This window comes from Hyperolius riggenbachi, chromosome 7 (assembly GCF_040937935.1).
Source record: "Hyperolius riggenbachi isolate aHypRig1 chromosome 7, aHypRig1.pri, whole genome shotgun sequence".
Taxonomy (NCBI): Eukaryota; Metazoa; Chordata; class Amphibia; order Anura; family Hyperoliidae; genus Hyperolius; species Hyperolius riggenbachi.
Window position 1 is genome coordinate 308,058,597 of NC_090652.1, and position 13,481 is coordinate 308,072,077.

The following is a 13,481-nucleotide window of genomic DNA, read 5'->3' on the forward strand; positions in this document are numbered from 1 at the left end:
CTATGTATGCAGTAGAAGATGTGAGTTTTTGTCACATATGACTGTAAGGGGAGCGGATGTGCATAAAACAGTGGGCATTTTTCATAGACATAAACCATAGCCCTACATTATTAGGACTCCTCAGTAATTAAGGGGATAAACTGACCATTCTGACGCACATAACTGCAGTTGCATACAAATCTAACCCACTAACCTTTACTATTGTGCAACTCAAACCAGGCAATCGTTAAAAACGTTTAAAACTTAATAACAATTTTTAATAAATCCGGGCCAAGTTTGCAGGTTAGGATGTTGTTTTCAAGGGTTGTCTGCACTTCTCCAGCTCAGAAGAACTTAAGTGAATACTGTTCATTGTCCTTATCACCGTGTAAAATCCATAAAGAAAACCACGCGCTCCAACATTTGGTGAACCAAGACATACATGAATGATTGACTCTGGAATTTTTGAGTAAAGTTGTATTAGGGCAAAAGGTAAAATGATGTGTTTGTTAGCTCATGAGTCGTGTTTTGGACTAGGCTAAATTGACAGTAAAATCAGAACCTGAAACCATGCGCATGGGTAGATCCAAATTCCGAGAAGCAGAGTGGGCCGCTGAAACTGCGGACATAACTGTGGACTTGTTGACAAGAAGGAAGCCAAGTTCATCGCCGTGTTGGGTTCATTTTCCAAGAAATAAAAATTGTGACGGTTTAGCTATAAAGAGCCCCAAAATAGGAGAAAAAATAATAATCTTGTAGAAATACAGTCTATCAAATAAAATACTCCTTTTTGCACTCGCCGACTGCGTTCTGTAAGTCCATGTCATGGCGGAAGGAGTAGTCCATGGGTGAAGGGTACTCTTTCTCTCTCCTTTGGCTTTTGCCGTGTGTCTTTCTGTGTTGGTAAAGGATCTTAATCATGATTGCCACGATGCAAAACACGATGACAATGGTTATCGCTATGACTCCTGCAAAGGTAAACACAAAGATGTCAAGTAGCTATCCTATTAAAGCAACTCAAAACTAAACATTTCACTGAGTGATCCTATCTCTGCTGCATTGTTCCAAGTTGAAGCAAGCTTTAAAGAAACACTGAAGCGGAAAAAAATATATGATATAATGAATTGGTTGTGTACTATGAATACTTATTAGAAGATTAGCAGCAAAGAAAATATTCTCATATTTTTATTTTCAGGTATATAGTGTGTTTTCTAACATTGCATCATTCTATAATATGTGCAGATTACACAATACTCAGCATTCAAAATGATTCTTTCAGAGCAGTCTGTGAACTAATGACCTCTCCTCTGGCAGAGAAAAGGTAAATAGTTCAGGAACAGTTGAGATAATAAAAGTCAGAAAACAGCCCTCTCCACGAGATTAATGGCTTGTTTGCATAGAGATAACAACTGGAGTTTCTTAACTCTTGCTGTATTGGAAACAATTAGACTGATGTATCTGATCTTAATGTTTTATTTCTTAGTTGTACTACACATACAAATCATAATATCATTTTTTTTTTTCGCTTCAGTGTCTCTTTAAAGTGGACCTGAACTCAGAACTTCCTCCCTGCTCTAAAAGATACACAACAGCATATTAACCTGAAGTGAGAGTGATATGGAGGCTGCCATAAATATTTCCTTTTAAACAATACCAGTTACCTGGCAGCCCTGCTGATCCTCTGCCTCTAATACTTTTAGCCACAAACCCTGAACAAGCATACAGCAGATCAGGTGTTTCTGACATTATTGTCAGATCTGATAAAATTATCTGCATGCTTATTTCTGGTGTGATTCAGACACTACCGCAGCCAAACAGATCACCAGGGCTGCCAGGCAACTGGTATTGTTTAAAAGGAAATAAATATGGCAGCCTCCATATCACTCCCACTTCCGTTGCCCTTTAAAGAAAAACATTCCTTTTTTTACAGCTGATACAAATCCTAAAACACATTTTCACTATTTCTACTGCTTTCATGGAAGCAGATATATTGTTAACATCCTGTGCTTTCAAATGAGCTTATCTGCCATGGCAGTCAGGTGACACAGGTGAGAGATCAAATTACAACTTGTGATTAGACACAGATGAGGGGGAATTAAACAGGCTAAACTCTCTAAATACATACAGGGTGCATTTCTCTATGGTTTCCTTCTGTCCTGTGCGAGAGTTCCACTTTAATCTGAAACAAATGTATGGGCAGATCAATCGATTGGAGGTCTGTTGTCTGCCCATACACTGTAGGCCGATTCCTGATCGATTTAAGCCTGAAATCTCTTTGGCCTTGTGACGCCGCATAAGCCGCCTCGCCACCCCGGCGCTATACCCCCCAAATTAAATTGTCCCCCTCGGCACCTCGTCGCTCATCCTGATATCACACACCATTACTTTCCCCCCACCCTTTTTGATTGTAAGCCTTGGCTGGGCCTCACCCTTCCCTTAGTGTGTCCTTCTTAATTTTACGACCCCGGCAATGACACCTTTCTCATGGACTAACTCGTACTTGTTTTGCCGGGTCTCTGTAAACCGCATTTTATACCCCGATTGTATGTATAACCTTATGCTATGTTGTATAACCGTTTGCTACCTCTCTGTCTGTCACCCCTTGTTGCAATGTATGTATCCCTATTTATTGTCCAGCACTGCGTAATATGTTGGCACTTTATAAATACAATAAATAATCATTACTGCCGCACACCTGATCGAACACGTTGACCCTACATCGTGCAACATGTCCGATCTACATACTGGGCACAAAATTGGCCGCTTCATCGACAGGACATGCCACCTTAAGACAGCAGTAAGGAGTAGAACAATGGAGCAGTATGTAATAATGATACACCTTGAGAGCAGAGAGGACAATTGTATCTATCTTCCTTCTCCTAAAAATGACTTTTTAAGATATTCCACAGTTTTATTTTATGTTTAAATCTACTTTTTAAAGTTTTAACTGTTTTATTGTTTTTGCTCAATGACACATGCATTGAAGTATGCCAGAGCTAAAATCTATGAACCATTGACCCTTTTTATCTCTTTCCTGCCCTCAGAAGCCATTTTGTGGTAGAAAATTGTTTTTTAGTTGGAATTTCTTATCAGTGAGGGTCACACTGTAGTCACTTCCTGTCTGAGTCAGGACAGAGTCAGCCACTTACATACCTGATATTTAACTCTTTCAGGCAGGTGTCACATGCCACCTTGGGTATTCTTTAAACCTTATGCAGAGGTGGTCAGTGAGATGCAAATAATCTCGACTACCGTTCAAATTTCATGTAAACTACATGTAGCTTGAAAATGGTCCAATCAAAATAGACAGGAAGTTTTTGCTGTATCAAATTTCAAGCTACATACAGTATTTATGAAATGTGAATGCATGCTAAAATTACTTGCCCCTCATTGGCCATCTCTGGTCTCATGTAGACAGGATTCCAATTAGGTGGCTGAAGAAGGGCTGAGCATAGATGAACGCTTCCCTAGCTGAGCGCCATGGGGAGGAGCAATAAAAATGCAAAACATGGCTCTTATAAACATGGCGGGAGGAATTAGGGCTTCAGAGTGACAGTGCTGCCATATTTCATTGGTGCAATGTTTTGGTTGGTTCTTCTTCACTACATGATTGGCTTTGTCAGCAGGTAGAGAAGCAACGAGCCTCATGCAATGCAGAAAGTGCACCATGGCAATGCAGGAAGTGTGCCATGGCAATGCAGGAAGTGTGCCATGGCAATGCAGGAAGTGTGCCATGGCAATGCAGGAAGTGCGCCATGGCAATGCAGGAAGAGCGCCATGGCAATGCAGGAAGTGCACCATGGCAATGCAGGAAGTGTGCCATGGCAATGCAGGAAGTGTGCCATGATTGCCATGCATTGCGCAGGTAGTGCACCATGACAATGCAGGAAGTGTGCCATGGAAATGCTAGTAGTGCGCCATGGCAATGCAGGAAGTGTGCCAGGGCAATGCAGGAAGTGTGCCATGACAATGCAGGAAGTGTGCCATGACAATGCAGGAAGTGTGCCATGACAATGCAGGAAGTGTGCCATGACAATGCAGGAAGTTTGCCATGATTGCCATGCATTGTGCAGGTAGTGCACCATGACAATGCAGGTAGTGCACTATGACAATGCAGGAAGTGTGCCATGGCAATGCAGGTAGTGCACCATGGCAATGCAGGAAGTGTGCCATGACAATGCAGGAAGTGTGCCGTGACAATGCAAGAAGTGTGCCGTGACAATGCATGTAGTGTGCCATGGCAATGCAGGAAGTGTAAAGAAAGAATTCTGAAGGGCACACCATCAATGCTGTGGTCGGGTGCTTGACACAATGACATAGGCAAATGTCACAAGTGAAACTGTAGAAGAATGTGTCAGCACACCGCTTTTCTTTTTAAATCAAGCTCTTTTTAATGAGCCATACGTTGCATACAGTGCAAAAAACCGACAATTGTTTCGGGGGCCTCACAGGGTCCCCCTTCTTCAAGGCGTAGTCACAACAACATGCATATACAAACCACCATAAATACTGACATAATCCCCCAGCACCCCACCCATAATGATGCTAAACAGTGATGTCATCTCCATTGTTTACAATATGTTCTTGATACATAATCCATTATAACCTGCAATCAAAACACTTCATTTAGAAAAAATGTATGTCAGTATGCACTACATTACTATACCTTGTTATTCATGCCCCCTGGGGATCCCTCCAGTCACGCCCCGTTGTCTAATAGTGGATAATTGCTGCAGCATTTGAAAGCATCAGCCCATGCAAGCCGTTACTGACCAGACCGATAGGCTGGTAGTGCTCGCGCGCTACTGCCGGTGGCTCCGCCCCTCGCCTTCAATAGGTGGAGGGGTCCGTGGCAAATGATGTGCGCCGCTTGTTCCTTCAATCTGCTTCCGCCCAACCGTGACGGAACTACATGCTCCGCCGATAGTGGGCGTGTGCGTCATTAGTACATGACGAGGCCAGTCGCGTCCTATTGACGTGCAGCCATCGTCATGCCAACATCGTGCGCGGCCATTCGTCCCGCCTCCAATGGGTATATCCTCCCATGGGGCGTGCGCTAGACAGCCAACCAAGCGCATCCTGATGGCATCCCTCCGTTGCTATGCAACTCATGCACATGGCCGTCAGAGACGCCCCTAGTGGGTGTGTGATCCCACGGAACGTCTCATTATTGGCCCATTGTGTCTTGAGGTGCGCAGGATGGCAGACAATCATTGCCATGTCAACGATATATATGGCCATCAGTAACGCCCCCGGTGGGTGTATCTTCCCACGGGGCGTTTCGTGATTGGCCTGTGAAGTGCAAATGGTATGCCGCAACGGAGGTTAAACTAAACCTCTCTATGCGTGCGTGCATTCGCATATGTCAAATGGAAACAGCAACACCACGTGATGCAGACATGGGCACGTGCCCACGTTCCTGCCCAATAAAAGAATATAGTGCTTACCAGGTAGCTGTCATGCAAACGCTGCAGCACACTTACCCATCAGGGCGTAATCATGGAAATGATGGACAATGGAATTATCCCCATAGGCTAAAAGAACAACAAAAAGAGAAAAGCATATGTTACTATACATGATTATGCAAACATCTCATAGCATATTGTTATTAAACATATACGGCAAGACATCAGAGTCAGAGTGTTCATGTGATAAATAAAATCCTGTGAAAAAAGGAAGAAACAACCACTAAGGCAATGGACCTCTAAGGATATGACAGGTTAATAATCATCATTACTTTCTTACTATCGTTCCTTAATGAAACAAGTCAGTGGATTATTCTTGTTTAAGCCTCCAGGCTGCACTGTACCTAGTTCATAGATCCAAAAGGCTTCTCTCTGGAGTAATCTAATGTCCCTGTCACCTCCCCTTAAGGGCACCTTTACCTGTTCAATGACCTGTCCCCTAAGTTGACATGCTCCATGCTTATTTTCAATAAAATGGACCGCCACTGGTTTAGTGTAATCAAGATTCTCTTTTTTCTCATATGCTCTCCATGTAACATTAATGTCACTTCGATGTTTTTGGAACCTCACCTTGAAAGGAGAGGTGGTTTTGCCCACATAGGCCAGTCCACATGGACACTTTAACATGTACACACAGAAATCTGTGTTGCAGTTGTAATATTCCTTTATTTGGTATTTCTTGCCACTTCTGGGGTGATGAAATGTGGATCCTGTTGTTATGGAGTTGCAAACATTGCAATTTGCACACCTATAACACCCTTTCTTGTTGGAAAAAATAAAGTCCTTGCTGTATTTGCTAACAGGGTCAGCTTGTACAAGGGAGTTCCTCAAACTTGGGCTCGATCTGTATGCAAATAAAGGTTTGCTCTTAACTGAAGACGCAAGGGCATTGTCAGCTTGCAGAATATCCAGATTTTTGATGACTGCTTGTTTGATGCACCCCGAGGCCACATTATGAGTGTGGACAAAAGGGATGCCTGTTTCCGATCTCCTGGTGATTGCTCCACTATGGAGATCTAGTGCTCTTTTCTTAGCTTTTGTCAAAACATGCTTGGGGTAACCCCTCTCTAGAAACCTTCTCTCCATTTCTTCTAGGTGGACTTCTCCAATAGAGCTATTACTGCATATTCTGAGTGCCCTTAGAAACTGTGATACAGGCAATCCTTCTTTAAGATGACACGGATGCGAACTGCTGAAATGCAATACAGTGTTCCTGTCCGTGGGTTTTCTGTATAATGAGGTTTCAAGTCTCCCCTTGGTTGACATAACCATAACATCAAGAAAGGATATATGTGTGGAGGATATCTCTGGATTGAAAACAATTCCCGGATAAATGCCATTAAGATATGTGATAAACTCCATGAGCTCGTCTGAGGAGCCCTGCCACAGCAGGAAGATGTCATCAATAAATCTTGACCACCAGATGGCGTGCTTTTTATACAACTCAGAAGTATACACGTATCTTTCTTCTATTAGTCCCATGAAGAGATTGGCTAGAGATGGTGCAGCCGAGCTTCCCATGGCGGTACCTTTATGCTGTTGGTACCATTGTTTTTCAAACTTGAAAAAATTTGATGTGAGAATGAGCTCTAGACCATTCAATACAAACTCTGACGGTACCTTGCCAGTCTCCGATCTTTCGATAAAAAATCTAACGGCGTTAAGGCCTGCCTCATTGGGTATTGACGTGTAAAGGGCACTGACATCCATTGTACATAATATTGTACTTTCCTTTACCGGATTTACCACCTGTAATTTTTTCAAAAAATCAGTGGTATCCTTTAGGTAAGCTGGTAATTGTTGTACCAAGGGCTGTAACAAGCAGTCAATATACTGTGCCAACGGTTGGGTCACTGATTCAGTTCCAGAGACTATAGGTCTAAACTTTAATGGAGAAGTGCCCTTATGTATTTTCGGGAGTCCATATATCACGGGTCTTCTTGGGTGTTGTATATCCATAAAATCGTACTCGTTCTCGCTGATCCATTCATTGTCAAATGCGATCTTTAACAAGACACTCAGCTGATTTTTTATTCTGATCGTAGGGTCATATGAGATCTTTTTGTATGTGGCCTCATCTTCAAGCATCATAAGCATCCCTGTGGGCAAAACCACCTCTCCTTTCAAGGTGAGGTTCCAAAAACATCGAAGTGACATTAATGTTACATGGAGAGCATATGAGAAAAAAGAGAATCTTGATTACACTAAACCAGTGGCGGTCCATTTTATTGAAAATAAGCATGGAGCATGTCAACTTAGGGGACAGGTCATTGAACAGGTAAAGGTGCCCTTAAGGGGAGGTGACAGGGACATTAGATTACTCCAGAGAGAAGCCTTTTGGATCTATGAACTAGGTACAGTGCAGCCTGGAGGCTTAAACAAGAATAATCCACTGACTTGTTTCATTAAGGAACGATAGTAAGAAAGTAATGATGATTATTAACCTGTCATATCCTTAGAGGTCCATTGCCTTAGTGGTTGTTTCTTCCTTTTTTCACAGGATTTTATTTATCACATGAACACTCTGACTCTGATGTCTTGCCGTATATGTTTAATAACAATATGCTATGAGATGTTTGCATAATCATGTATAGTAACATATGCTTTTCTCTTTTTGTTGTTCTTTTAGCCTATGGGGATAATTCCATTGTCCATCATTTCCATGATTACGCCCTGATGGGTAAGTGTGCTGCAGCGTTTGCATGACAGCTACCTGGTAAGCACTATATTCTTTTATTGGGCAGGAACGTGGGCACGTGCCCATGTCTGCATCACGTGGTGTTGCTGTTTCCATTTGACATATGCGAATGCACGCACGCATAGAGAGGTTTAGTTTAACCTCCGTTGCGGCATACCATTTGCACTTCACAGGCCAATCACGAAACGCCCCGTGGGAAGATACACCCACCGGGGGCGTTACTGATGGCCATATATATCGTTGACATGGCAATGATTGTCTGCCATCCTGCGCACCTCAAGACACAATGGGCCAATAATGAGACGTTCCGTGGGATCACACACCCACTAGGGGCGTCTCTGACGGCCATGTGCATGAGTTGCATAGCAACGGAGGGATGCCATCAGGATGCGCTTGGTTGGCTGTCTAGCGCACGCCCCATGGGAGGATATACCCATTGGAGGCGGGACGAATGGCCGCGCACGATGTTGGCATGACGATGGCTGCACGTCAATAGGACGCGACTGGCCTCGTCATGTACTAATGACGCACACGCCCACTATCGGCGGAGCATGTAGTTCCGTCACGGTTGGGCGGAAGCAGATTGAAGGAACAAGCGGCGCACATCATTTGCCACGGACCCCTCCACCTATTGAAGGCGAGGGGCGGAGCCACCGGCAGTAGCGCGCGAGCACTACCAGCCTATCGGTCTGGTCAGTAACGGCTTGCATGGGCTGATGCTTTCAAATGCTGCAGCAATTATCCACTATTAGACAACGGGGCGTGACTGGAGGGATCCCCAGGGGGCATGAATAACAAGGTATAGTAATGTAGTGCATACTGACATACATTTTTTCTAAATGAAGTGTTTTGATTGCAGGTTATAATGGATTATGTATCAAGAACATATTGTAAACAATGGAGATGACATCACTGTTTAGCATCATTATGGGTGGGGTGCTGGGGGATTATGTCAGTATTTATGGTGGTTTGTATATGCATGTTGTTGTGACTACGCCTTGAAGAAGGGGGACCCTGTGAGGCCCCCGAAACAATTGTCGGTTTTTTGCACTGTATGCAACGTATGGCTCATTAAAAAGAGCTTGATTTAAAAAGAAAAGCGGTGTGCTGACACATTCTTCTACAGTTTCACTTGTGACATTTGCCTATGTCATTGTGTCAAGCACCCGACCACAGCATTGATGGTGTGCCCTTCAGAATTCTTTCTTTACAAGATTATAGGCAACTTTGAAGGTGCACCCTCATCTCAATCCGACAGCACCCGATGAATACGGTGAACTAGATTTCACCCAGCGGACTGCGACTGAGTCTGCTATTCTGGCGGAGTGTTTTCATCATTCAGTTGCTTCACCAAGTGAGGTCGAGCAAGAGGATTCTTGTGAATAAGGTGACAGCTACTCGACAATGGAATCGGAGGAGTTACCGTGTAATTACACGACAGATGACATCCAGGACATCTTGTTTCCGAGTCAACCTGGAGGCGGCTTTGGCAACGAAAACAACAAGGATTTGACCAAGGAACTCAAGAGACTCCGTAAAAGGAAAGTTGATCTAGAGTTGCATGGAGAAACTCTGTCTGAGTACTATCGAGAGAAGAAGATACCTAAGGGATTCCGTATACCAATTCAGCCTACTATCAGTAGAAACAAGACGGAATTTTGTGAAAGATGGTGTGCACTATCCACCCAACATTCCCTCAATTATATGATAATGATCATTCAAGAAATTCGAGTACTCCTCGTTGATGTTGAAAAGGAGTTGTCCACTATACAAACCAAGGTTACAATCATTTCGGAAATCGATGAAGGATTTAATAAGGAACTGTCAAAATTGGACAAGGAAGTCTGTGACTACAGATCCTTCATTCAACAAAGAAAGAGGGATAAGTATAAACAAGTGTGTCTTGATTACAAGGAGAGGAGGGTGTATCCGTGGGTACATGGCGCACCACAACAAGGGGGCTATAATTATCCAAGACCACAAAGACCGAAACAACCGAGACCTAGAGGTCCCAGGGGTCCTAGGCCAAGACCTAAACACACACCGAGAAATCCCGATAGTGAGGTACTTACAGAAAATCCTAGTACCGACAGTGACTCAGGAGCAGGGTCATCCCGCCCTTTTCACGAGGCAGAAGGAAGCGACGACCCAGGAGGAGCCAGCGGAAAAGACAACAAGAAACACCCAATGGAAACGAGACATCGTGCCCGATAATTAATCTATCGCAAAGAATATTACAACCAAATGAAACAAGCCTACTATCCAAAGGACTCTCCTTCTGTCCCACAGCAAAATTTAATGACTTCCAATTAGAGGTTGATACCTTCATGTACGAGAGATCATTGAAGATCAAGCAATTCTTTGACAAACAACCAATCAAAACTGCCCCATCTCCATCAGCCAGTAGTCCTTTTAGACTTAAAAGCAAATTTGTGCCCCCGGGCGAGTATAACAGTATAGAAAGCTTTACCAAGATGGTGAAACACGACAGCCAGAAAATGGCAATCAAGCAGAAGAACTCTATAAACTTGACTAAGGCCGAAAGAGAGGCAATAACCACCTTAAAGGATGATGACACCATTATAATCAAGCCCGCTGACAAGGGGGGTGCAATCGTGGTCATGGACTACCCCAAATACCGAGAAGGGATGCTTATGATGCTTGAAGATGAGGCCACATACAAAAAGATCTCATATGACCCTACGATCAGAATAAAAAATCAGCTGAGTGTCTTGTTAAAGATCGCATTTGACAATGAATGGATCAGCGAGAACGAGTACGATTTTATGGATATACAACACCCAAGAAGACCCGTGATATATGGACTCCCGAAAATACATAAGGGCACTTCTCCATTAAAGTTTAGACCTATAGTCTCTGGAACTGAATCAGTGACCCAACCGTTGGCACAGTATATTGACTGCTTGTTACAGCCCTTGGTACAACAATTACCAGCTTACCTAAAGGATACCACTGATTTTTTGAAAAAATTACAGGTGGTAAATCCGGTAAAGGAAAGTACAATATTATGTACAATGGATGTCAGTGCCCTTTACACGTCAATACCCAATGAGGCAGGCCTTAACGCCGTTAGATTTTTTATCGAAAGATCGGAGACTGGCAAGGTACCGTCAGAGTTTGTATTGAATGGTCTAGAGCTCATTCTCACATCAAATTTTTTCAAGTTTGAAAAACAATGGTACCAACAGCATAAAGGTACCGCCATGGGAAGCTCGGCTGCACCATCTCTAGCCAATCTCTTCATGGGACTAATAGAAGAAAGATACGTGTATACTTCTGAGTTGTATAAAAAGCACGCCATCTGGTGGTCAAGATTTATTGATGACATCTTCCTGCTGTGGCAGGGCTCCTCAGACGAGCTCATGGAGTTTATCACATATCTTAATGGCATTTATCCGGGAATTGTTTTCAATCCAGAGATATCCTCCACACATATATCCTTTCTTGATGTTATGGTTATGTCAACCAAGGGGAGACTTGAAACCTCATTATACAGAAAACCCACGGACAGGAACACTGTATTGCATTTCAGCAGTTCGCATCCGTGTCATCTTAAAGAAGGATTGCCTGTATCACAGTTTCTAAGGGCACTCAGAATATGCAGTAATAGCTCTATTGGAGAAGTCCACCTAGAAGAAATGGAGAGAAGGTTTCTAGAGAGGGGTTACCCCAAGCATGTTTTGACAAAAGCTAAGAAAAGAGCACTAGATCTCCATAGTGGAGCAATCACCAGGAGATCGGAAACAGGCATCCCTTTTGTCCACACTCATAATGTGGCCTCGGGGTGCATCAAACAAGCAGTCATCAAAAATCTGGATATTCTGCAAGCTGACAATGCCCTTGCGTCTTCAGTTAAGAGCAAACCTTTATTTGCATACAGATCGAGCCCAAGTTTGAGGAACTCCCTTGTACAAGCTGACCCTGTTAGCAAATACAGCAAGGACTTTATTTTTTCCAACAAGAAAGGGTGTTATAGGTGTGCAAATTGCAATGTTTGCAACTCCATAACAACAGGATCCACATTTCATCACCCCAGAAGTGGCAAGAAATACCAAATAAAGGAATATTACAACTGCAACACAGATTTCTGTGTGTACATGTTAAAGTGTCCATGTGGACTGGCCTATGTGGGCAAAACCACCTCTCCTTTCAAGGTGAGGTTCCAAAAACATCGAAGTGACATTAATGTTACATGGAGAGCATATGAGAAAAAAGAGAATCTTGATTACACTAAACCAGTGGCGGTCCATTTTATTGAAAATAAGCATGGAGCATGTCAACTTAGGGGACAGGTCATTGAACAGGTAAAGGTGCCCTTAAGGGGAGGTGACAGGGACATTAGATTACTCCAGAGAGAAGCCTTTTGGATCTATGAACTAGGTACAGTGCAGCCTGGAGGCTTAAACAAGAATAATCCACTGACTTGTTTCATTAAGGAACGATAGTAAGAAAGTAATGATGATTATTAACCTGTCATATCCTTAGAGGTCCATTGCCTTAGTGGTTGTTTCTTCCTTTTTTCACAGGATTTTATTTATCACATGAACACTCTGACTCTGATGTCTTGCCGTATATGTTTAATAACAATATGCTATGAGATGTTTGCATAATCATGTATAGTAACATATGCTTTTCTCTTTTTGTTGTTCTTTTAGCCTATGGGGATAATTCCATTGTCCATCATTTCCATGATTACGCCCTGATGGGTAAGTGTGCTGCAGCGTTTGCATGACAGCTACCTGGTAAGCACTATATTCTTTTATTGGGCAGGAACGTGGGCACGTGCCCATGTCTGCATCACGTGGTGTTGCTGTTTCCATTTGACATATGCGAATGCACGCACGCATAGAGAGGTTTAGTTTAACCTCCGTTGCGGCATACCATTTGCACTTCACAGGCCAATCACGAAACGCCCCGTGGGAAGATACACCCACCGGGGGCGTTACTGATGGCCATATATATCGTTGACATGGCAATGATTGTCTGCCATCCTGCGCACCTCAAGACACAATGGGCCAATAATGAGACGTTCCGTGGGATCACACACCCACTAGGGGCGTCTCTGACGGCCATGTGCATGAGTTGCATAGCAACGGAGGGATGCCATCAGGATGCGCTTGGTTGGCTGTCTAGCGCACGCCCCATGGGAGGATATACCCATTGGAGGCGGGACGAATGGCCGCGCACGATGTTGGCATGACGATGGCTGCACGTCAATAGGACGCGACTGGCCTCGTCATGTACTAATGACGCACACGCCCACTATCGGCGGAGCATGTAGTTCCGTCACGGTTGGGCGGAAGCAGATTGAAGGAACA

The 13,481-nt window shown here is 43.6% G+C and overlaps 1 protein-coding gene across 3 annotated transcripts in view; it reads right to left on the reverse strand.

Annotated features, from left to right (window-relative positions):
• Positions 1-235: 235 nt before the first annotated feature.
• Positions 236-13,481, reverse strand: part of LOC137525202 (contactin-associated protein-like 5) — a 419,206-nt gene continuing 405,960 nt past the window's right edge. For all 3 annotated transcript variants that reach the window (XM_068246129.1, XM_068246130.1, XM_068246132.1), the window contains one exon: positions 236-947. In XM_068246129.1, the coding sequence (XP_068102230.1) occupies positions 751-947 (197 nt within the window). In that variant the 3' untranslated portion in view covers positions 236-750. The remainder of the gene's footprint in view (positions 948-13,481) is intronic.